General features: G+C 35.5%; 1 protein-coding gene across 1 annotated transcript in view; it reads left to right on the top strand.

Annotated features, from left to right (window-relative positions):
- Positions 1-27,629, top strand: part of XRCC4 (X-ray repair cross complementing 4) — a 258,879-nt gene that overhangs the window by 158,953 nt on the left and 72,297 nt on the right. Inside the window, exon 7 of the mRNA XM_082836066.1 lies at positions 5,938-6,085. Within this exon, the coding sequence (XP_082692192.1) occupies positions 5,938-6,085 (148 nt within the window). The remainder of the gene's footprint in view (positions 1-5,937; positions 6,086-27,629) is intronic.

Raw genomic sequence — 27,629 nt, 5'->3', positions numbered from 1 at the left:
GACTTATTGATTCCAGCACTTAATAAACATTTATGAAATGAATAAAATAGCAAAAAACAGCCACAGCAGACTGGCTGATCTATATTCATAACAGATGATAGTTCTGTGACAGTTGGGTTATTTTGAATTTGGAAAACCATGAATTTATCTTAATTTTTTAAATTTAATTTTTATGTGCCTAAGAAGCTATAGAAGATAGCCTCAAAGTTCTTCAGATTCACCTAAATGAATCTCAGTACACAGGTGTTGAATTATAATGCTATATACCTGAAACTTATATAATAGAAAATAATAATAATAAACATTTAAAATTTTTAAAAAAATGAATCTCAGTTTGATCTTTTGTAAGGACACACACATTTTGTTAATAATACTTATTGCTGATATCAAATATTTCTGAAAATATCAAATATTTCTGACAATATCAAATATTTCTGACACTATGATTTATAAAACAGTTTATATTATCCCATGTAATCATGGTTAATATACATTTTTTCACAGAGGAACTTAGAGATTCTGTAATACATCAAAGGTAAATAACAGAAATAAAGATCCCAACCCAGGTCTTCTGATTGGATTTTTCCCTATACTTCTTCTGAGGTCCATAAGTAAATAAGTTTTGATTAAAAAAATAAGATACACATTTCAAAATAAGAGTTCAAGTCATCACATTTCTCATGTATAACACTATTGGGTAATACATTAGGAATATAGCAAACTATAAGGCATGGCCTCTAGCTGTTGGGTGTTCATAATCTATTTGGGAAATAGGAGATATATATAAAAAGAATAACAATACAAGATAGTATGTGGAAAATGAGTGGTTCAAACTATAAGCCCTATAGAGAAAGGAGAGATTGGTATGGATTGGAACTACTAGGGGTGACTGAAATGACTGAAATGGGCTGTGCTGATTGGAAGACATTCAAGACAAGGAAAGTAAGGAACAAAAAAGGAAGCTGTAGGAAGCCTGGAGCCCTTGGAATAGTTTATATTCTATGGTAGAAGGTTTGTGGGAGGTATGGTCAGAGAGGCAGGTGAGGGTCATGTTGTAGGGAGATTTGAATGTAGGACTAGGATCTTAGGACCTTATTTTATAGGTGATGGGGAACCACTCAAAGTTTTTTGTTTGGATATGGCATGTTGTAAATAGCATACATTTTTTTTCTGGTCTAAGGACCTGAAGATCAGAGCCTTCTTCATTCAGTAATTTAAGAGCTAAGGAGCCATTGCCATGAATAACATGTCTCAGGACATTAATTTTTTTGTGTGGGAGGGAGGTGGGTTCAGGGGCTGGAGATAGGTGTATATGTTTGGTGGGGGACCAGAAGGAGAATGGTGACAATCTCCATTACAGTTCCATAAACTCTTTGTGTATGTGAAGATATGTATATTATGAAGAAGGAAAAAAAAATCCATAGATATGAGATAATAAAGAATTCCTAATAAAATTAATTATAAATCTGAAAAATGATTTTTTAAAATATTAATATTTAGGTGTTTAATCATCAGAGACTTAAGTTTACCAGGTAGTTCAACTCATGGGGCTTAGGCAGTTTAGCCAACAGTGTCATTTCACTTCAACATTGAGAGCACCCAGGAAGGCCAACACTCTGCCCCTCTCATGTCTGAACTACTGCTGCCAAACTCCTACAGTTCTTCTGTCAGATGAGAAGAAGTGTGGCTTTCTGTGGAGCCTCCTTTTACAATAACAAGGCTTGTGTAAAGATTCCCCATTTTCTAGATGCAGTGAAGCTAATTAGAACTTGAAATTCATCCCACAGCTCTGCCAATCAGTATTTCAGCTATAGTAAGTTAATTGGCAATAGTTTTTTCTTTTCTTTCTTTTTTCTTTTCCTTTCTTTTCTTCTCTTCTCTTCTCTTTTCTTTTCTTTTTTTAATTTCCTGGAAATGGTGAAAGACACATTGTTATGACAAAGAGACTGATGTTAATATTAAAAACTGAGAATTCTGGTTGTGGAATCTCAGAAAAAATCTCCCCTGTCAATATCAGATTCATACTCTTCTGCCTGGATTTGAAAGCTTGCAAATTTATTTAACATGTCTCTCTATCTTCATTTTCCTTCCTCTCTTTACCTGCTGCCCATACTTATCCAGTCTCATTTCCTGCATCTTTTTCTCTCATGAACACTCCTCCAAACAGGCCACACTCCTTCTCATTACCCTTTGAACATTTGTTATTCTTTCCAACTATATTCAAACTCTTCCTCACAGCTAAAATGAATATGTATTACCTGGTAAACTTAATATGAATTGATTTTTTCCCTTAAAAATGGCATACAAAACTTGAAAGTGAAAACTTTGTCACCATTAAAAATATCTAGGGTTATGAATAATATAGACATTTTGGAAGTTCCATATTTGGCTTTGTGTAGATATAGTTCAGATCTCTTCTTTTGTATATAAAACAGCTTTGCTTGTTTCGAGATCCAGAATCATTGTTCAAGGTATCCACAGTCAGAATAGAAATAAAGTATACAGCCTTGAGACCAAATGGAATGTGAGGACCAAACATCAGCAGAAGTAGTGGAGAGAGGTGGGATGGCTTGAAATTTGAGGAATGCTCGAGCTGAGCAATTTAACACGTAGGTACCAGATGTTTGGAGTAGCGCCTCATTTTCCTGGTTACTGGCATTGCAGTGTGAAGAGGAAAGGATAAGATGGAATGTTTTCCTTTTTTAAAAGGCTATATAATTATTATCAAAACTTCATGTTAAAGACATATATATTAAGTGAAGCTATTACAATATGATTCGCTCTTGCATGTATGTAGTAAACTGAAGGGAAAACTGTTTCTCATGGTGCAAACACAAACCAGAAAAGATATATTTGGTTTAACCAGTAATTAAGCTTATATGGTAGTCATTTTTCCTTACGGCAGTGTTACAGAGAGCTACACTGTAACTGTAAAGAGAAAGGAATAAAAATGGTGCAGTAGTGAAACTCTTGGTTATACAAAACTCTTAAGTTCTTTGTGGTACATAATGATAGCCACCAAGAAGTTTAAACTGTAGGAATAATAATAAATTATCAGATTAGGTTTTCCTACATATACAATTATCAGCTAAATATTTACTAACAAGTAAAGACAAAATAATTCATGAACTTGTTCTATAAGCTTGAAGAAGTTCCAGCTGTGTGTCCTTTTAGGTGTTCCAGTCACCCCCTCATATAAAATGTTCACTTTTGACAAATATAAAGATTCCTGAGGTAGGAATGGCAATTTTTCCTGGCATCAGGCAACAGTAATCATCCAGAGTTCACAACTAGACACAGAACTACTTGAAGATTTAGCACAGGGCATCGTCTCTAAGAGTAAACAGACCTCATTGGATTCTTATAGCCTGTTCATAAAATGGTGGGGAGTATCTCTAAAATACTTTAGCCAATTTTTGTATCTTAAATGCCTTTAATTTTACTCATGAGAGCTCATATGCAATATTCATCATGCATATTTTCATACCTTGTTTTCACCAATAGATACACATTTTTGTCATTCAGTATACTAATTAGTAAATCATCAGTTATTGAGATGCAAATAAAATAAGTGCCTCTAGTAGCCCCCTCAAGTATATAGACTTTATTATTAGAATCCCAGAAAACTACTCCTGGTTCGTAATTCTTGAGTAGATGCCACACTCTTACTAATACACACCTTTAATCACATTGCATTTTAAAGTAAATTCTAGGCATTATAACAAATAATATAACCATTTGATGTATAAAATATCCTGTTGGGTGCCAATGCGTAAGTTGTTATCTGGAGTTTTGAAATGAATGGCAGAACTTTTATGTAACTTTATTTTTTAAAAGTTCACCTTACCTTTTAATTTAAACTTAACATTCTTCCCTCATAAATGTCCAACATGTCATTAAATGCAATCTTTCTCCATTTTACAAGTCTATCTACAGTTGAAGCATCCTCTAACTCTGATAATTTTGCTAGTTTTATTCATAGACAAGATTGTACTTTGTTGATTGCTTATGTGATTGAGTAAACCCCGTGTAAGAGCTGACTGGGTAAGAAATCAGAATTATCTTCCTTAGTCACCTCATAGCTTAATAAAAATCAGGGAATCATTCAGCTGGAATACGTTCAGAGAAAAAACCCCTTTTTATTTACCTTTCTTTACTCCCAATACATTTTTAGAGGTTAATAAAATAATGTATAAGAAATCTAATGGAACTTACATGTCTTAATAACTTAAGCAGCTTTGGAAAGTAAAATATGCTTTGATGAACATTCAGTTAATATTTTATCAATAAGTAATTTGCCTACCAGGCAGAAATATTTTTTAACTGTCATAATGATAAAATATAAAAGCAAAAGCTGTGTGATTTGGGCAAGTTACTTAACCTCTCTAAGGTCTTGGTTTCCTCATAAATAAAATGAAGTTAGTAAGTACTTCACAAGGTTAAAGATTAATAAGATAATATTTATAAAACCCATAGCAAAGTGTCTAGCACATACATTCTCAAAAATGGTAGTTATTTCCAGGAAAAAAAAATCAAAAGAAGCATTTCAAGAGAGTGGTCAGTAGTGTCCAAGTGATGTCAGGTCACTCAGAGAAGCCTGGACTGCACAGAATGAGAACTCAAAATGCAGACTTTTCTTCTAGAATGTGATACATGTGTGCCTGAACAACTACTCACTCTGCAAATTAGCACACTAAAATTAATAGAGCTTATGGGGAAAAAACAGTTAAGTTTTGGGCAGAGCACTTAAAGTCTATGCAGCTTTACATTGTTGTTGTTGGTTCTCCAGTTACAATCCTAATCAAAACATTAACTCCATTAAATCTCTAACAACATTTGCACCAAGCATCACAGTCGGCAACCCTTTGCATCATCATACTTCCTCTTAAACGGAGGAGATAGGAGGTATTGAATGCATTTGATTGCACTAGTTTCATCAAAATTAAACATCTGATTTGAGATACAGGGAGAAATGTCTTCACAGCTCTTTAGGTATAATTGCAGCTTCAGCAGAGAGCTTAGCTTTTGAAAAGTATAGGGTTCTTGACTCCACTAAACCAGCCCCTGTTTGTGCTAACGGGATGGACTTGTATAGGATTTTTAGACACTCATCTCCACTTTTTAAGGCCTTTATACATTGCTAAGGTTTTCTCTTTAATTGGGGTGAAAGCTTGCCCCTGATCACTTTTAAACATTAACAAGCTGGAAAAAAATCATATGAACCAACAGGACATCCAGAGTCCAAATTATACTGATATTGTTCATGATTTACCAATAGCAAAGGAGCTCTTCTCTTTTACAGAAACGTGTTATAGAGAATATACTGTGTATTGGATGGAACAATGAATATTCTGAACTCTCCTAAAGCTCTTGGCAATTAAGTTTTTCATAGAGAATAAAGGAATATAAATCAAGCCTGTTTCTATTGTTGCTTCTGTTTCATGTATATCAAACATTTTTCAGGGTAATTTAATGGTTTAGCCACATTAGAGACATCTGATAGTATTTTCTTACATTTTTCTTGTGCTTATTCCCTACAGTTGGCTAAAAAGTTTATGAAAATTATCTCTGGAGCGCTAGAGGTCCCCATTCCTGCTAACAATTACTGTTTTGCTGTCAGTTTGATTCATTATTCCCATAGCAGTATCCCCCCCACCAAACACCTTTTAGAGGTGCCTCTAATTCAGTTTTATCTATGCATTTGAGAAGGTTGTTGCTCAAGATAGGCAAAGACCATTTTGATCAAGTTGTTCCGTGTGTACAATATACTTCAGATTTTATATTGGTATTAAAGTATTATATACTATCTAACTAGCTCACTTCACCAAATCTGAATAAATAAAAAAAATAATTTTGCTATATTTCAATGTTGATACTGCGCTCAAAAATTATATGCATAATTTTGTTTGGTCACATTTTTATGTGATTTTATTTTAGCTGCTGTAAGAAGAGATGATTCCATTATTTCAAGTCCTGATGTCACTGATATTGCACCAACTAGAAAGAGGAGGCAGCGGATGCAAAAAAATCTTGGGACAGAGCCTAAAATGGCTTCTCAGGAGCATCGGCTTCAAGAAAAGGAAAAGTAAGTCATTTTATTCTTTGTCAAATAGTGAGATGACATTTAAAAATCTAATATATAATCTTAAAATTATATTTTTATTTCTGAATTTACTTACAGCTATTTTTAAGAACAAAAATTATGATTTTGGAAATTGTAAAATGTTTGAATCAATTTATTTTCTCTGGTTTTTGGGTAATTCCTATTAATATTTAAAGCAGAAGTGCTAAAAATATAAGTAAATTTTTTTTCTTGTGGTTTTTATGGATTAATTAGAAATGGCATGTAGGATACTAAAAACATTAGAATCCAGCTTGTGTTCAGTAAAGAACTTCGATCGAATTTACTGCTTTAAAGAGACTCATAGAACATTCAGCTTAGCCACTTGATTTGATTATGCTTGGTATTTTTTCAAGTAAAATGTCTCTTTGTAGTAATCTATTTATTTCTATTAGATTTTGGAATTATAAACTGTATTTTCACTGTTTTTCACTTTTTGCTTCAGACTGCCCTCCTTCAGTATACATCCCAATTTAGTTGTCATATGTTGAGGTGTTGGGATAACTAACATTTCATTGCAGTAAAACAGTCTGCATTTATACGGAATATTATCAGTTGAATCCAAAATGAATGTACAAATCATTTGTACGTGTGTGTGAGATATATATATATATACCCTAAGATTTTATTTCTTTTTCTCTAAACTTTTCATTAATTTAGCAAATGGTAGTTGAACAATAGCCTTGTGGCAGATGATATTACAGACCACTGGTATTCAAAGTATGGAATGAGGATCTGAGGGTTCCCAAGGCCCTTTGTGACGATCCACAGGGTCATCCCTTCTTCAGTTCCATAGCTATGTGAGGCCAGATTTTCTTCGTATATTTTAATTAAAATAATAGGTCATATCTGTTTGAGTGCAGAAGCTAATGAAAATCTAACTGTTTTCATTCAAGCCAGCCATCAACAGATTTGCAAAACATTGATCTCGCAAGATTTTTTGTTTGGGAAATATAATGATTTTTGTAAAGAATATGTTATTCATGTTATCATATACTCGGTTCATTATTATTTTTTAAATATTTAATACATATTTTAAGTTTTTTCTCAGTTTTTATTTTGAATATGGCAAATACAGTCCACATGAATAAAAGTTCTTGAGGTCCTCAAGAACTTTTGAAAGTGTAAAGGGGTCCTGAGAGCAAGAAGTTTTAGGATTCTGTTATAGACAATGAGGATGCCAAGACAGGCACAATCCATGCATTCAGGAAACTGAACCTGATAGGAGGGAGTTTTCAAGTTTCTTGCATAAAAGTTTGCATTGTACAGTTAATAGTGGCATTGTTTTGTTGTCTGTTTATCATTGGGTTTTGAGTTTATAGTTGCATTACCATGGCTTATTAACCATTATATCCCATTAAATTTAGCTAGGAAGCCTGACTTCATTACTTGTTTTCAATTCTAAGCATATGCTGGATTTCAAACATTTCTGTCAGTTGCTCACAATGGTATTTCCTCTGTATCTCCTGCAGTAGCCTCTCAGTAGAATTTACATTCATTGTATGACTACCACATGATTTCACATTGTCTAAGGAAATGCCCAGTAGTTACTGTTGTTTGTTGAGAACAAAATAATTGTAGCTATGGCTTTCCCTCATTCATTCATTCATGTATCATTCTTTTAACATATGTTTACATGCTGAGCAGACTTGACACAGTCCCTGATGTCATAAAGCTTAGTCTACGTGAGAGAAGACAAACATTACTCATACGATTACATAGATATGAGGAGTACAGTAGTGGAGTAGAGAGCAGAGATTTAGGCAGAGGAAACAGCCTATAAACATGCGCTGAGGTGGACTGTGTGAGGGTGATGGCAGTGGAGGGAGCAAGGAAGGGAGGGCTTGCGATGAGGCTGAAGGCTGCTCAGAGGCCAGTCCAAGCTGGGCTGTGTGACCCTTGTTAAAAATTCAGCCTTTTCTCATGTATATGATAGCATTTCTGGTTCTCACATTGCAGAGGACTTTTCTTCTTGTTTTCCCTACACTTTGATATTGCTTTTTGACTCTTCTTAAGGGTTATCAAAATATTAGATTGACTAGAAATCTCTGATATTTTAGTCATTATTGTGTCTTCTTAGATATAGTCATTTAAAATTATCTAAAACTATCGTCCTTCCTTTCTTTTTCATTTTTTAATTCTGCTTTCAAACTGCTGAATGTTGTACAGTTTTGGATTCCCAGTAGTAAAACTTTCATTCTTTTGAAATACAGGAAACTAGAAAATTGAAAACACACTGAAACTTATGTAGAGTACTCACAAGGATAATAGCCTAAATTGGCATGTTTTAGCAGTCCTGGGGTGCAGAATTGTACTGACATTTTGCCTTTTTCTTTGGTAAATACAAATTTTTTTCAGGAATATTTTTAGATCTTTGATGATCTCCCACTTTTAGTAAGACTCTGAAATCCTTGAATCTGGTATCTATTGATAAATATTCATTAAAAATTTCAGTGTGACCAATCCACACAATATGATTATACTTGGGGAACCCTCATCCTGTCTGTCAACTAGCATCAACACTAAGAGTTATTATTCAACATAACCATGTACTATACATTCCTTGCTATTTACTGTCTTACATTACTTGAAATTATGATTTGTAGAGTTGTTTGGTATGTCCTTTTAATTCTACATATTAAACAAAATGAACCAGCTGACAAAGACTACAGAAACTGTGAACTTATTTTCATCCTTATATACTTTATTAATATCATCAAGTAAAATTCTGAGTGTAAACAATGTAAAATCACTTTCTATAAATATACAATGGCATGGACCTCCCTGGTGGCGCAGTGGTTAAGAATCCGCCTGCCAGGGCTTCCCTGGTGGCGCAGTGGTTGAGGGGACGCGGGTTCGTGCCCCGGTTCGGGAAGATCCCACATGCTGCGGAGCGGCTAGGCCCGTGAGCCAGGGCGTCTGGAGCCTGTGCTCCGCAACGGGAGAGGCCACAACAGTAAGAGGCCCGCGTACCGCAAAAAAAAAAAAAAAAAAAAAAAAAAGAATCCGCCGGCCAATGCAGGGGACACGGGTTCGAGCCCTGGTCCGGGAAGATCCCACGTGCTGTGGAGCAGCTAAGCCTGGACGCCACAACTACTGAGCCTGCACTTTAAAGCCCGTAAGCCACAACTACTGAGCCCATGTGCCACAACTACTGAAGCCCATATGCCTAGAGCCCATGCTCTGCAGCAAGAGAAATCACTGCAGTGAGGAGCCTGTGCACTGCAACGAAGAGTAGTCCCTGCTGGCTCCAACTAGAGAAAGCCCATGCGCAGCAATGAAGACCCAATGCAGCCAAAAATAAATAAATAAAAGTAAATTAAAAAAAAAATATATATATATATACAATGACACAATATGTATTTAAATTAAATAACACTATATTTGGGCTTTATTAGACACCCAGCTTAAATTTTTAATGCTTTATCATATAACATAATAATTGAGGAAGAATTTTCATTTCAATTTTTTAAATTTAAGAGCTCTTATTAATTCTTTCAACATCCTCAGAAAGCTAATATAATAAAAGTCTATTAATACCATTTTGTTGGTATGACATGAAATCATTATGGTTAGGTAGACTAGTTGGATTATTTTAACAAAATGATTAATCCAGTCATTATTCACTTATTTGTCTAAATTGAATCAATGTCCCAGTCTGTTGAAATTAGCAACCAGTTAACAAAGTCAGCCAATAAACAAAATGCTCAGTTTAAGTGATTTAATCAATACTTTAATGTCTGTTACTCCTTCAACTATTTCAGCTCATTTCTCCCCACCTGCAAATTCTGCTTTACCTTCTTTTGGCTGTTCTGTTTCTCATTTCTGTAGATTTTCTTTATCAAAAGCAAACTACTTTTTTAAGAGATACTGAAATTTGTATCTGAACAAGGGACCTGTAAATGAAAACTTTCTCTTAGAATCAAGGCTCCAGACCCTGGGAGAGATGGCCAAGAAGAGAGCCAAACCCAAGTTACAACCAAATCACGTTTGTACTGGAGACCAAGACAAGGAGCCAAACACAGGGCTACACCGTGCAGACCTAGTTATCAAAACCGGGATATGAAGTTCTTATTGGAGCAGGAACAAGGGTTATCGCAAATCTCAAGCAACTCTAACTTAATTCTGAGCTCCTCCTTAAATGACTCTTGACTAGAAAAAGCATTAGCTTCTGTGATCAAAAGAGCTGCTAAATATATAGGTGGAACAAAATGCCTCTAGCTCTGAGATTTGAATAGTGGGGGGCAAGAAAGCTCAGACGTTTATTAAAGTTAAATGATATTGAGTACAGAATTTATTCTTTATGGTAACATTCACAGACTGCATTCTACAGAATTATATAGAAGGAGATCTTAATAGGTACCCCACAGAGGATTTCATATTCAAATAAGTTTAGAAATTGCAATTTTTAAATTCAATCGGAATTTCTAAACTTATTTGAATATGAAACCCTCTGTGGGATACCTATTAGGATCTCCTTTTACATAATTCTGTAGAATGCAGTCTGTGAATGAGAAGGAAATCCAAAAAAGAGGGAATATATGTATACGTGTAGCTGATTCACTTTGCTGTACAGTATAAACTAACACAATATTGTAAAGCAACTATACTCCAATTAAAAATAAATAAATAAAACTAAATTTCCCTCTCAAAAAAAAAAAGAAATTGCTGCATACCACAGCTACCATGCTCCCTTATGCTCCAAACCCTAAAACTTGGAGATTTATATGTTAAAGGATCTAAAAAAATCCATAGTAAATAATTCATTTGACTTGTTTAATCATTTTTCAAAAGTACTCAAGCATAGCACTGTCATGCAGTCTGCTTTCCTCCCTCCCAAAAAGGGATTAGTGACATTCCAAGGGATAGCATTCTTTAGGGCCATAGTTTGGGATACGAACTCTCAAAATTCTCAAACATTAGTGATTTTAAGTATATAAAATCCTTTCAACCATAATTATAGAGTTTTAGGCATTAAATGTATCTCAAGAACAAAATGTTAGCTTGTATATAGGACCTTCCTCCCCACCTCCCCATCTCCCCACAATACTACTGCTTAGAAAACCTCCTACTTGTCCGACCAACTGCCCTTCTGGGAGCAGCAGGGTCATTTTCTAAGAGAATTCTAGTGATTGGAACACATTCGTACAGCCCTAAAAGAAGGAGTTCAACATCATCTCAGCTACAGGATAAAATCATTAAAATAGTTTGGGCCAAAAGTACAAAAAAATACTTGTATAGTCTTTAGACACTTTTATGTAGTCTTTCTTTCTGCAGGGTATCAAGTAAAAATATATAGGTTCACATCTCTTGTGTGAGGCACACAGACATGATTTAGTCTTCTTTGTGATGGATGTCTTCTGAAAACACAGAGTTCTAACACATTGTTCCAAACAACCTTAAAAATAATATCAAATTATAACTTTTCACAGATGTTGCTTCTTGAACTGTAAGGAAGAAGTTTTAACTCTGTGTTCTGAATCAACCTTTAAATGGTCCCATTAAGTAGTTGTGTAGCTGCAATATTTTAGGTGAGTGTTAGGTTGTAAATCAACACGTGAATCCACACACACATGTGGACTCACGCACCCCTACGTTAAGTTCACGATTTAATTAGCCAAGGTTGCACAATCTTATCATAGTCCATGTGGCTACACAGAGCAGGAAAAGGTGCAGCACATCTTAGCATAGTATTTCTTCACCTCCTTGGAGTGGGGTGAGGTACTGCACAGCCACCACTGATACAATTTGTTTAAGATATAATCTTCCTCGACTCAGAAAAGCTCAGTCTTTCCTTTTTATTCTAGAAGCTTACAGCATGATCCTGGATGAAATTGCACAATCCATGCACTTTTGTTTAGAGGAATAATTATACACATCAGGCTCTCCTGGCTCTGCACCAAAGTTCTCATGTCTATCAGAGCCTTCCAGGGTCCTAGAGAGTCCACTTCCCCACTGTAGCCCAATTGCAGTCAAATAAAGTTTAAATAGAGTTTAAATCAGCTATATGCATATGTATATCCCCATATCCCCTCCCTTTTGCGTCTCCCTCCCACCCTCCTTATCCCACCCCTCTAGGTAGTTGCAAAGCACGGAGCTGATCTCCCTGTGCTATAGCTGCTTCCTACTAGCTATCTATTTTACATTTGATAGTGTATATATATCAGTGTTACTCTCTCACTTCATCCCAGCTTACCCTTCCCCCTCCCCGTGTCCTCACGTCCATTCTCTTCGTCTGTGTCTTTATTCCTGTCCTGCCCCTAGGTTCATCAGAACCATTTTTTTTAGATTCCATATATATGTGTTAGCATACGGTATTTGTTTTTCTCTTTCTGACTTCAGTCTGTAGGACAGACTGGAGGTCCATCCACCTCACTACAAATAACTCAATTTCATTTCTTGTTATGGCTGAGTAATATTCCATTGTATATATGTTTTAGAGTAGTTTTAGGTTTACAGCAAAATTGAGTGGAAAGTACAGAGAGTACCCATGTACCTCTGTCCCCACACATGCACAACTTCCCCACTCTCAGCAACCCCCATCAAAATAGTACATTTATTACAATTGATGAACCTACCTCGACAAATCATTATCACCCAAGGTCCGTATTTTACAGGTTCACTCTTGGTGTTGTACATTCTATGGATTTGGACATATATATAATGACAAGTATCCACCATTGTAGTATTATACTGAATTGTTTCATTACCCTAAAAGTCCTCTGTGCTCCACCGATTTATCCCTCTTTCCCCTTAACCTCTGGCAGCTACCAATCTTTGAAATATCCCCATAGTTTTGCCTTAACCAGAATGTGTTATAGTGGGAATCATACAGTATGCAGCCTTTTCAGATTGCATTCTTTCACTTAATATACACCTGGGCTTCCCTGGTGGCGCAGTGGTTGAGAGTCCGCCTGCCGATCACGGGGATATGGGTTCGTGCCCCGGTCCGGGAAGATCCCACATGCCGCGGAGCGGCTGGGCCCATGAGCCATGGCCGCTGAGGCTGCGCGTCGGGAGCCTGTGCTCTGCAACGGGAGAGGCCACAGCAGTGAGAGGCCCGCGTACAGCAAAAAATAATAATAATAATAATAATAATATACACTTAAATTTCCTACATATCATTTGATGGTTTGATAGCTCATTTCTTTCTGGTGCTGAATAGTAATCCATTGTCTGGATGTACCACAGTTTATCCACTTACCTACTAAAGGAATCCATTTATTTCTCAATAAAATGAGGTTCATTTTCTTTGTTTCCCAATTGTAAAAGCACCGCATGCTTATCTCCCCCGCAAAAGCAGAAAGTATACAGAAACAAAATGGTAGCTAGGAAATGCATAAACCCACCCACATGGAGACCACCACTATTAACACCATGGTATTCTGTATATTTGCAGATCTCTTCTCTTCCACACTTTACGTGCAAAACAAGGCTCATACTGTTTATGATGTAGCCTGCTATTTTAATATTCAAATATGTATTTCTACTTTAATAGATACATTGCTTCAACATCATTTTATATTTATAGTGTCCCATTGTGTAAATGTATCATAATTTCTTTAACCATGTCCCATACTGTACATTTAGGCCTTATCCACATTTGTACTATCACAAAGAATGTTGTATATACTTGTACATAAATTTGCACATATGACTGATTGTTTCCTTAGTATGAATTCCCCAAAGTGAAATTACTAGGTTAGTAATGTACTTATTAGGTATATGTACTTGTTAGTCCTTTGTTATGTTTTGACAGAGTTCCTCCAGAAAGCTATCATAGCTGGTACTCCCACAAGCAGTGTTTGCCTTTTGTTCTTTTATTTTCCAATTCATTCTGATCATTGCCAGGTCATTTTAATCGTTTAATCAATAAATAGTATCTCATTGTTTAATTTTTGTACCTAACCTTTAGAGACATCCTTCTTCTCTGACATTTATTGATTATTGACATTTCATCTTTTGTTTATTACCTATCCATAACCTCAGCTGATTTTCAGTGGAGGTCTTTGTCTCCTATTGCTTTATATCTAAGAGTATTAATTTTATTTTACCCAGACTATCATTTGCCTTTTAATTTTTGTTAATGATATTTTGTATTTACATAAGTTATTAATCAAATCCGTCTATCAATAATAATGATAATATTTAACATTCACTGAATACTTATGTCCTAGATACTGTGCTAAACCCTTTATATATGCCCTTTATATGTCTCACTAAACTATACCCATTTTATAGATTAGGAAGCTCAGTTCTAGAGAGATTAGATAACTTGCCCAAAGACAATGCTACATCTGTGATTTTGAATCTAGGATCATCTTATTCCAAAAACCATACTTTTTAGCTACTTTATTATACTGCTTCAATAACTAATATTTAATACGATTAGAGTGCACCAGGGGTTGTGTTAAGCACTTAAATTCCTTTAATTCATTCATTTAATTCTTACAGAAACTCAGTGAATTAAGAGCTGAGTAAATATCAGATTCAGTGACTCTCGACTGTTTGTTCAAAATTTCTACAATATCACAGTAGAGATAGAACTGCAGCTCTGTGAGTACAAGAACTGGTTTAATAATACCTCCTGCCTGCCTTTCAACATGTATATGAGGGTCAGATGAGATCACATGAATGAAAGCACCATCGAAGTAGGAAGCTCTAAGACTGTGATACACTGTTATTTTTAAAGCACTGTTTTCCCAGGGCTTTTGGCTAAATCTTGGAAATCTCTTCCTGAAAAGGAAACTTTGTTTATGGAGTTTTTAAACCTGTAGTGTTTCCTTTCCTCATAATTCTTATGGAAATGAGGATTGCCCATACCTTTCTCAGCAAATCGTCTTTCCTTCCAATTAGCAGTCAATAAGATTATATCGAAGGAAAATAACACAATTGGAAGACCGGGTTTTAAAAGCAGTTGATAATAAGTATGTAAATAAATAGATAGATATTTACATTATATATATGCATTTGTATTCTATCATTTTGTTTCATTTAAAATTTAATTTCAAACTCATTCAAACATTTACTCGTTTTTTACAGTTTATTCATTTGCATCTGCCAATTTAGAATATAGTAGTTGACCATCCTCTTCTTTCAAAAAGAACCTATTTTCATGTTTATACCTTGATTGCTTTTTTTTCTAATTTAAACCGCAACATATTTGATGTGTGTGTGTGTGTGTGTGTGTCTGTGCTTGTGTGTATTTAATTTTCGTGGATAATATAATTTATCAGATTTAAATATCTAATTCTTGAAGGTTTTTAGTAACTGAACTTTAAACTTCTCTAGTGTCAAATTAGGGACATAAAATGTATGTGCAATTGCTATATATTTGCTTTGGTCATCATTAGCAAACCTCATTTTTTATACAACTTTAATTTTATCATAATGTTTATCTTAGTTGCAAAAGTAAACACAGTGGTGGTTTTAAAATGAGATAGGTTTTTATTAACTTCACTGTGTGTTTACCTAACTCTTCAGGCTGCGGCTCTCACTTTCCTTGCTGCATGTTTTGATTAATGGCCCCCTGGACTTGTTCCAGAATATACTGATTATGGTCAGTGCATTTCAAAGATGATTTATTAGTTGTGTTTGCAACTCAAAATAATTAAGTAAAGATTGATCATATGCATTATTATAGGTTTGCCAATAAAATCAGCAGTTACACTTTAAGATACAGGTTGCCTGAGTGGACTTTTTTAGCTATACAGAAAGGACAAAATATTAATATTTTTAAAAAACATATTCAATATCAACCACAGCTTTATGGCCTTTTAAAGCATGATTATTAAATGTGTCCGAAGTTTAGGCTTATAAGTACATGCATTTTAAGTTCTTTTTTAACATAATTTCAAAATAATATGTTTCAATGGAGATTACATAGATGTTTAAATAGAGTATTTCCATGTTTATAGCTCACCCTGGGAACAACCTGTACTACAATTCCCTCAGGCTGTTACATGCATTTAGATTTCAAATTACTGACAGACTTGGATTTCTGTTTTAAAACAATTTTAATAAGAAGCTGTTATAATCTTTCTGTGTTTTAGGTAAAGGGAATTTATCACATATTTCATATATATTATATTTCTGTCACTTGAAAGAGTTTCTCACATAAAATTTTTCCAAATTTCACTTGATAATCATTATTATTTCAGGCATTTTAAGTACTCTACCAACACAGAATAATGTGTAAATATTCATTATACCTGGTCAGAGGGGTTATTAATCAAAGGAAGTGACTCCCTGTTCATAATTTATAGTTTAATATTCAAAGAAAGAAATAGAGGTGCATTTAATTTTTATTATTTGGCATACTGTATTCAAAATTTACATTTTAACAGTGAAATTCTATAACTTAAATCATCTACTATGATATATAACTAAATGTTAAATAGGTATTTGTTCTGTATTAAACATCCTGAAATGAAATAAAATGGCTGTTTCATGTTCTAAGCTTGTGTGAAGGAAATCGAATATGAGGATAAAGAAACAAGAAATGAACAAACAGAAAACCTAAATAAACTAAAAGTATATAACTATTCATAAGTATTATTCAAGGATTTTGTTCAGTTTTGGTAAATCATTATGAAAGGACAAAGAATACAGACATGCTTTGTTTAAACATCATTACTAAAAGTTTTTTCAGTAAAATTTTAAGACATTGTTTACTTGAAAATCTTTTACAATAATTTTGTTTCTAAGTAATTCCTTAAATTATAATTTATCAGTGAATTGAATAAGGCAGTGTTATCATTACCAGCATTATTGAATGCTGTCTTCTGCATACACCACTTCTAGAAATACAGAATAAAGACTGTGTTTTCTACAATCTTTGTATAGGAAATAAAACAATGAAGGAAGATTAATCAATAGTATACATTTATCTTTTCCTTTTTGGCCACATTATATTTCCTGACAGACTATCTTTAATATGTATATAGCTAAAATGTGCTCAACTCCATAATAGGTACAAGAATTTTGAAATTTCAGAGAAGGAAGAGTTGATATTCCATTCGGAGGACAATGGAATAAGCTGATGTGATAAGATCAGAGAAGACTGGCTAGAAGAAGGTGATATTTGAGTTTAGCTTTGTAAAGTAAATGGGGGTGTCTATAGACAAAAACTGAAGAAAGATAATGCAGAAACTGATAATTGAATCTAGGCTCCCAATTCCCCTTCTTTCTTTTAGTAATAGAACCCGTTCTGCCATCCCATGCATCTGCATGTTTTAACAGGGCACATGGCTCCCAGCCTAGAGGATACATTTCCCAGCCTCCCTGGCAGTGAGTTATGGCCATGTGACACAGTCCTTGCCAATAGGATGTGAATGGGAATGATATGTACAATTTGGGGATCTTGCCCATAAAATGATTTGACATACATTCTTGACAACCCTGTCTCTTTCTCCCTTCTCAGCCCGTCTTCTACCAGGCATTTAAAGAAAACATCCTAGGAGATGGTAGAGTAAAAAAAGAGGAAGAATTGTGGTCCCTGGACAATCTCATGGGGCAGGGCAGCATATCCACCACGGACTACCCACTACCTTTAGACTGTTGTGTGAAAGAGAAATAAATGTCTAGCTGGATTGAGCCATGGTGCTTTTGGGGTCTGTTTGTTACAGAAATGAAATATCTCCTGACTAAGAAGGGCCTTCCTGTCAGAGGAACAGAGTGCATAAGTAAATGTGTGGAGGAAGAGTCTGGAAGATAGGGAACCAGTGACCTTATCATGAGATGCAGAGAAATGTGAATAAAACTAGCGAGGTAGATGGAATTTGGTACTTAAATGCTAAGCTGATTTATTTGGACTTCTTTTATGAAAGCAGCAAGGACCTGTTAAACATTTTTAGCCAAAGAATATCATAATGAACAGTACGTTAGGAACATTTCTTTGGAAACCATACATTTGATGGAGGGAATGTTTACAGATTGGCAGTGAAGCTAGGATATTACAGTAGTCCAGGAAGAATGATCTGAAGAAGAATAATGATTATAGGTGTGAGCGTGATTGAAAAAAAGGGAAGGGATGGATTGAGAAACACTTAAGGTTGCTATCCTCTTACTATGGAAGAACTGGGAAACCTCATCAGTTATTGAAAGCTATTTGTTAAACATTGTCTTTATAAAAGTAAGTCATCTGTCTTACTTTAGAAATCAGCCTACCGCAAAAGCTGGATAAACAAAACTTGGTGGTCATGGGCATTGACTTCCCAGAAGACTGGAAAAGTTTTCTTTGTCAGGCTGGGATATTTGTACACTCAAGTATATAGACATATACTACACTAATTTTATATTATTTTACTTCTTTTTATTCAATTTTTTAAAATTAATTTTTAGCATATAGGAAAGTATTTTAATCAGTAAACTATGTCCAAGTCACATTTTTAAAAATTATTTATTTTTGTTGTTGTCCAAGTCCCATTTTTAAAAAAGTTGTCATTCTGGAATGTGTACTATAGCCTCTGAAAGCCTTCCTTGATGTAGGTGGGGTTCTTGTTAGCTCCAATCCCAGGAAGTATTCCTTTTGGACATGTACTTTCATTGTAGTCTGAAGTTACGGGATTTTTCTTGCTTGGAGATATATTCTACTTATGGACTACAGAGAAAATCAACTTTTTCACTGTCACAATCTGTCATGGATATAGTGCTGATTTTATAAAGTGTTTTGCCTAGGGCCAAGATATATGACTTTGTAGGAATTTCCAGACTATAGGGGATAAAATAGGAATTGTACTCACAAGTGAATTTGGCAAACTAATGAAGTTACGAGATAATGATATAAAGCCAAACAGACCTATATATTCAGAAACCATGAAAATAATACTTTTTAATTTATTGAGGTTTATTTTTGGCTAAGCAATAAATAGCACCATATAAAGCACAGAAACCATTAAAGAAAATATTTCATTTGTTTTCAACTGCTATGTGTGCAAGTAAGACAAATGAACATCTCCATATTCTTACTGAGTAATAAGATGGTCTTTCAGTCTAAAGTATACTTTTGGAGTCTTCCATATAAACTGTTAGGAACATACACCAGTAACTTCTAAAGGAGGAAAATAACCCAGCACAGGAAAGAAAACTGACCATTACAGATTATCATTAGATATGGTTATAGGCCTCTGTCTTTTATCTCCTCCTTAATATAGGAATAGAGTACCTATTATATATCAAGCACTGTGCCTGGTGCAGGGCTACAGCACCAAACAAGATAGAACAGGTACTTCGCCTTTGGAAGGATATGATATAGTTGCAGAAACAGATCAGTAAATAATTATGATCCAGTGTGATAATGAGGCCATGTGATATGAGGTCCAGATACATTTGGAATGCCTAATTAAAATGAATACTAGAGGTAGGCACCAGTAACACAAAGGAAAAATTATTACCTTTTTTCCGTTAACCCAGGATGGACATGCAGATAAGTGACTGCAAATAAGAAAATATATTACATTTAATAGTACCATGCTCTGAATGACCTTGCCCCTGCCACTTGAACTAATTGTTTGATTCATTCATTTGTTTAACAAAGATTTGGGGGACACAGGCATATACAGTCAATTCTCATTCACAGTTATGTTCTATAAAGTTGCTGGGGACACTGAATTAACAAATACTGTGTCATTGTCTCTAGGGGAAATACAGGGTTAAGTTCCTGGAGCCTCTGGTCACATTTTTGCCAACCAATCAATACATAACCTGGTTTTATGTACATTTCTGTTTAAAGACACCATATTTGATATATATTGTTGATTTATTAACATTGAACTCATGGCCAACAGCACTATAACTCATGCTTGAATGAAGCTTATCTAACACACATATTTTCTCCTATAAGGAACATCATAGCCTTCTTGTGATTGGGAACATTAGGTAGCACTCCAGTTCTATACTTGGGGGCCATTTAAAAAAGCAAAATCTGCAATAAAAAGCACAAAAATGCAAAAATGCAAAAAAAAGGCACTAAATACACTGCAAAAGGACACTTGTGTTTACAAGTATGAGCGGTGAAACTGGAAGATGCTAACCTCGTTCCACCTCAGCTGGGCACATGTACTTCAGGGACTCAAATTTTTCACTGATCCATGCATGTGCATGTCTGCAAATGACTGAGAGAACACTTTAAGTATTGATTTGAAGGTTGGAAGTAAATTTTAGCTAGTAGGTGAATTTGGAATTCATGGATAATGAGGATTGACTGTAATTAGTATTTAAACCATAGGATCAGAGAAAATTCTGAATAAAGGATACCCATGACTGAGCCTTTAGAACGTTTGTTTCAGGATTTGGGGACTAGGTTCTACATATATCACCAGTGAGAGGCCAAGCTCTGAGAAAGGGGGACTATTACGTAGGAAGAAGATGAGGTGATTATGATTTAATAGAAGCTAAAAATATGTTTCAAAAAGAAAAGATCAACTCTCAACTGCTACTGAGAAATCAATAAGGACAGAGACTCTACCAGGGTCTCAGGGGGAGTTTTGAGACAGATGACTAATTAGAGTGGAATGAGGTGAGAATTAGACACACAGAATATGGGTAAAACTTTGAAGGAGTTTTGCTCTAAAAATGAGCAGACAAGTAGAGATGTAGCCAGAGAGGGCTGTAGGCTTGCTTGCTTGCTTATTTAATATAGGAAGTAAGAGAATGTGTTGTTATGCTTTTGTTAATGACCAAATCAAGTAGAAAATAGTGATCTTGACCAAGTTATTCAACGTTTCTTGGCCTTAGTTTTTCTTTCTAAAAAATGTAGGACTTAACCAGACAAAATTATCTTGATTTACTTTATATGTAGTGAAACACCATATTATAGTGATTTAGAGTATGGATTCTGAAATCCAACTGCCTGGGTCTGTGTTTTAGCTTCACAACTTACTACCTGTCAGCTTGTGGACATCGCACTGAACCTTTATATGCTTTGATTTCCTTATCAGTAAAAAAAAGGGGTAATAATAGTGCCTACCTAGATTTGTGAGAATTTTTAGATAGTGCATGTAAAATGCTTAGCACAGTGCCTGGCACAAATACTAGCACTCAGTACATGTTAACTCTTTTCTATTTATCATCATTTTTATCATCTATCTCTAATATGCTATCATCTGTGAATTTCATGTTTATATCACTTGTTCTTTCAACTCTCTGCACATACTCTATAGTATATACATAGTGTGGAAATGTCTTCCACCATTTTCTATAATACATTTATAAACAATGATAATTTCTATTAGTGAACCAGTAGGAAGTCCCATATTTAAAGCAGGACTCTTTGGAGGAGATAGTTTTTCTAATAAAAAAATTATTCAGCAAATATTTGAAGGCCTAATATTTGACAGGCACTGTCTTAAGTGATATAATAGTGAACAAAACAGAGTCCTTGCTTTCATGGGGCTGAAGTCTTAGTTGAAAAAGAGAAATCTTGAACTCATCACAAATTTCAATTCCTTTTTGAAGTCCTATAGCATGTGTCTTTGAAAATTTAGAAAAGCATGTCTTAAAAAAAAAAAGGAAAGGAAAGAAAGATTTTTGGAAAGAAACAAATGTCAGAGGAAGAAGGAGAGGGAGTAAAAGGGAAGAAAAGAAAAAGGGAGGGAAAGAATCTCAGTATAATAATATGTAAAGGTTAAAAGTTTATTTTTCTGGTTGTCTGGAGTCTTGTGTATATCTGCCAAATCCTCCTTCAGAAGTTTGCTATTAATAATTATTTTTCATGCTTTAAACATGCTGTCATTTAAAAAAAATCATCTTCTAACTCTAATCTTAAAGTTACCCGGTCAGTGGTGTTCGCTAATATGTCATATATATCTCATCTCAGAATTCAGGCCCACATTTATTGAGTACCAGGCACTGTACCATTCCTTTTTCTCAAGGAGCTAGCAGCCAAGTCATATAGTTAAAAAGATAATTTCTACATAAAATAACAACTTTTAAAATACAGATATACACAGGCTACATATAGGAAAACAGAAGGGATTTTATTTAGCCCTTTATAATCAACTGCTGACTCAAATGTGTTCCTGAATTATGTTTCAGAGGTAGTATTATACCTTGTCTTTTCAGTGAGCCCAATTGAAATTTTCTTTTTGTTAAAGTCACCTGAAACTTTGAAAAATCTTGTTTCTTTTGGCATTTACATTATTTTATTTCGTTTTCTACTGTCTTTTGCACTTTTCTTTAAACTTTATAGTTATTGTAATTCTATTCTTTATTTAAAATAATTTATAATCATAAGACATCCAATCCAGTGACTCATTCAGTCTGAACTTTTGAGATATCATAGATCACTGATTTACTCTAAGATTCTTAAATTTATTACTTATTACACTCCCATTTGGATTTCAGGCAATGAAGGGGACGCTATTGTGCATGATCTAAAGTAGCAGACTGTAATTCTTTTCTTCCTACTATTTTATTTTCATTTTGCCCACTTGCTTCAGATAATTATTGTATTAGTATTGGAATGGAATTTATTATCTAATCCAAAATATATGGTCACGTAACCTTTATATAAATATTTTGTGAGACAAAAGTCTTACTGCTTTAAATGAAAGCCTGTTTCACATGCCAGTGTCTACCTGTTAGCCCTACTTCTTCTGCCTTCTGTGTCATATCAGATATTCTACATTAAAGTCACTCATATAGTATAGTGGAGTTGTGTTCTCCAACTATATGACAGCTTATGCACATTCAACATACACTCTCCATTCTCCTCTCCCACCATAAAAAGGGGAGGAGGAGAGAGAGAGGAAAAAGAACAATTTAAATAGTTCGGGCCATTCTACTCAAACATGCCCAGGAGTGGATGTCAAGTGGGAAACATATCTTCTTATCCCCTGTTTTCTCATTATCCTTCCATAATATGAGGAGCACATCTAAAGAGAAACCTTTTTCATACAACTGACCACTAAACACAAGATAACTACTTCACAAAAAGCCATTTATCAAAATAGCAGGAAAACCCCGTGGTGCTGGACCAATTGAAATTGGTATATCGTGATGGAGTATAATATTTTCCAAAGAGTTTTTCAGGATAATATGATTTTCACATTAAGACATACCATTAAAACCCAACCCCTAACTATCACTCCATTAAATTTGGAGACCATTTCATCTTCTGAGTTTTCTCCTCTGCACACTGGAAGAGCCTAAGTTTATCAGCACTCCCCAAATATAGCATGGTTTTACATGGGCAGTCTCTTGGTTGGGGTTGCCTTTCACTGAACGTGTATAGTTTGCCAGTGTTCCATTAAAGTCGTGTTCCCAGAGTCCCTTTATATTTCAGATGTGGTGTGATCTATACAGAGAAGAATGAGACGCCACACTTCTGTTAATATGGGATGTTCCGTTGCTGTTACACCTTTTATTCTTCAGATGTCACTAATTTTTTTTTTTGAAAACCTACTTAAAAAGATAAGTATGAATGCCTTGAATTTCCTAAACTTCAGTTGTGCATGGGCCACCATTTGGATTTGCATTGTATCTGAGTTTCACTGCCTCCTTCCACGAGTTTTGCCACTTCTTGGTAACACTTTCACTATGAGTTAATTATTGATTAAATCACTTTACTTTTTAAATTAAATAGCTTATTTAAAGAAGAAGCTACACTTTATCTTAAATGGAGAACCAGTATCACTTGAACGTAAATGTAAAATTTCATACAATATAAAGTTAATGAATACAGTAAAATGTGATCGTTATCTGAAGGCTCTGCACCTGTCTGTGGTTCCCTCTCTATTAAAAGGTCTACCAGGGCTTCCCTGGTGGCGCAGTGGTTGAGAGTCCGCCTGCCGATGCAGGGGACACGGGTTCATGCCCCGGTCCGGGAAGATCCCACATGCCACGGAGCGGCTGCGCCCGTGAGCCATGGCCGCTGAGCCTGCGCGTCCGGAGCCTGTTGCTCCGCAACGGGAGAGGCCACAACAGTGAGAGGCCCGTGTACCGCAAAAACAACAACAACAACAACAAAAAAGGTCTACCAGCCATCAGCTCTTTGAGAGAGAGATCACTAATTTTACAGCTGTAGTAGCTGCTGCTCCTCAGTCAGGACTCCCCAGGCAACTGCCTTCTGAGGGCATGCCATGGAGTAAAGAATTAGAGATAGATTAATATCCTAACTCTGTTCCATGCTGTGTGATTTGGGGCAAGATACTTTATCATTCTGAGCCTTAATATTCTAATTCCTAAAGTGGGAATAGTAATACCCACCTCATTAAAATTGATAAGGGGACTAATATAATGTGCCAGTCACGTGGTAGATGCTCAGCATTGGTTACTACTGCTACTCGGTTCTTGTTCATTTTCTTTTTCCCTTCTAGTGTCTGACTGTCTAGGTTTGAATGCAAATTGTCTTCCAAGTTAACTACTTGTGATAAAATTATACTATGAAAGCATTTAATTTATGTATTAGTAGGTTTAATAATTTATAATTAATAATTTTTATCACTATATATTTATCACTATATCACTATATATATATTTATCACTATATAATTAATAATTTTTATCACTGGAAATTCCAGAATAATTATAAAGTGGCCAAAGATGAATTTAGAAGTGTTATGTTATGTAACATTTGTATCTTGCTTGCTGATACCATGTACCTTGTACATACTCAAATCATAAATACCTTTTCAACAGATATTTGCTCAGTACCTAGCATGAGCCAGGCACTGATCTCGTCACAGAGAATATGGCACAGCACAAAACAGCTGACGTTACATTCTAGTGGTGTGAAATAAGCAAACAATAAACAAACAAGGACACATCAGATAATAATCAAGAGATATGCAGATAATTAAAAGAGGGTGACGTGGGCTTCCCTGGTGGCACAGTGGTTGAGAATCTGCCTGCTAATGCAGAGGACAGGGGTTCGAGCCCTGGCCTGGGAAGATCCCACATGCTGCGGAGCAACTGGGCCGGTGAGCCACAACTACTGAGCCTGCGCGTCTGGAGCCTGTGCTCCGCAACAAGAGAGACCGCGATAGTGAGAGTCCCGCGCACCACGATGAAGAGTGGCCCCTGCTCGCTGCAACTAGAAAAAGCCCACGCACAGCAATGAAGACCCAACACAGCCAAAAAAAAAAAAAAAAAAAAGTAACAAATGTTCAAGTACAATTGGTGTCTTAAAAAAAAAAGAGGGTGACGTAAAAGATAGTGATTAAATGGTTCCTCTTTATATAAAGAGGTCATGGAAGGTCTCTCTGAGGAATTGATATTTAAAACGGAACCTAAATGACAAGCAGACATTGCTGCAAAGACTGGGAGGAAACAAGTAATGCAAAGGCCCTAAGGTGAGCCAAACCTGGCATGCAGAAGAAAAGAGGGCCCATGTAGGGGGAAAGCGAGGGAGTGGTATGTATTGATAATATAACTGTGTGGTCAGTCAGATGGATTCAGTCAGATCATGCAGGGCTTTGAGGGCCGATATTCTTTAAATTTTATTCACAGTGTAATGGGAGATTTTAAGGAGGGAAATGTCATGGTCTGATGTTTGTTTAAAAGATTGCTATGACCACTATGTTGAAAACGGATGTAGAGGTGGGGGTTAGTGAAAACAGAAGATCAGCTAGGCCGTTTTACAGTAGTCCAGGAGAAAGTCGGTCACGGCTCAGGCTATCTGGGGGAAGAGCGAGGCGTTCTTAGACCGCAGGTATGCTTTAGCAGTAAAGTTGCCAGGACTTGCTTCTAGGTCTGACTTAGAAGAATAAGGGACGGAGGGGAATCAGGAGGATTCCTATGCTTTTAGCTTGAGGAACTATGTTAGTGGTGCTGTTTTCAGACACAGGAAGGACTAAGAAAGCAGATTTGCAGAGCAGAAAAATGAAAAGTTCTGTTTTGGCTAGGTTATGTTTAAAATACTTAGTAGACATCAAAGCAGAGATAGCAAGATATATGATTCTGGAGTTCCTGGAAGAAGTGAGGTCTGGAGATAAAGATTTGAGAGTCCTAAACATTTGGGATTTATGGCTATGATCTTAGAGTGAGAACACTTGGCATGAGAGAGTGTTTCTCTTCAGCAGTGCTTGAGTGGTTCCTAATGTGGAGCTTTAAACAGTAAATACAGTAAAGGTAAAGAGAGATAATATTGTAGTGTCAGAGTTCCAGGCTTTATTCTTTAATAGATTGTAACATCTGTGGAAAAATGAATTCAGTCCATTTTTGATTATCTATTTTATGATTACACCTGGCTTGCATAGCCAGGTGATTACTTTCTGGGCTTGCAATTCATCTGAATAATTTTGTTATCTATTTCTGGCAACTTTACTGTATCAGAACTGAACTTTAAAATATAGTATTGGGGGAAAAGTTCCAAAAGGACATAATTACTTTATTGAAATCACACTTTAATCAAGCTGTTCTCTTCATGTACTGGATCAAAAGAATTTGTTGGGAGCCTTTTAAGTCATAGGTTCTAACTTCACAGTCCAGCCAAGTAGAGAAAAAAAAGATACATGAAACCATAATAGACCAATTATTTGGGTGACTGTGATAGTCATTAGTTCTGTTCACTAAATATTTCCAGTTCTCTGTCATCTGGGCACATGGTAAAATTGAACTTCATAGCTATAGCTGAGTGCAGCTGTGATTCTAGTTCTCACTGGCAAGTTTTGATTAAAAGTGAGCGTCATGTGTAATTTCTGAGCCAGAGAACTTTCTTTCCTTCTGCCAAGGTGACTGGCAATGCTGCTAACTGCCCTGTCATCCAAGGTCCTAGAATGAGGACAGCACAGAGTGGAGCCCCCAAGCTACCCGTGATGAACGTATGGCACTAATGAGAAATCAGAGCTTTGTTGTTTCAAGCCACTGATTTATTGGGATATTTGCTACTGTGGTGTAACCTAACCTATTCCAACCGATAGAACACAGAGTCTAGTCTACATATAGCATATTCTTAGTACCATCACAGTACTGCTTAAAAAAATAACCATAAGACAACATTGGTTGAAAGTTCAATACCACTTCCATGAAGTAAACATTGACACCCTTGCCATAAACAGAGTAGAGGGTCACAATAAGCCACTGTTTAGCTATATTATTACAAACTTAAAGATATATAACATCATTCCAGATGTTATGATTTGGAAGTTTTATTTTCTCTCTGTACCAATGTAATTGCGTAATATGGAAACTTTAGGAAACATCAAATTCTTCAACAACTTTGCAAATTAATATCTTGTTTAATAAAGAAAAATACAGCATTTTCAGCTTTTTGTCAAGCAGGTAGTAGGGGTAGATTTTATTATTCACAGAGCTATTTAACAAATGCTCTTCTATAAACTCATCTGTGCCAGTCAGACAAATGGAGTCCAGCTCCCATCCAGAAGGTTAAGAGAGAAAACACTCAGAGATTTGATATCACTTCACCCCACCTAATGACTTCACTTGCCACTTGACTTGCTTGTTGTCTGGCTCCGTTATTCATTGAACTAAAAAATGTACTAACCAAATTAAAGCTGTAGTCTTCACTTGCACTAAGTGTGCAGGGATTAACCACAATGCTGATGAT

Source organism: Leucopleurus acutus (assembly GCF_964270905.1).
Source record: "Leucopleurus acutus genome assembly, chromosome: 3".
Lineage (NCBI taxonomy): Eukaryota > Metazoa > Chordata > Mammalia > Artiodactyla > Delphinidae > Leucopleurus > Leucopleurus acutus.
The sequence above is the reverse complement of the archived record's forward strand: the minus strand, read 5'-3'. Positions and strand labels throughout refer to the sequence as shown.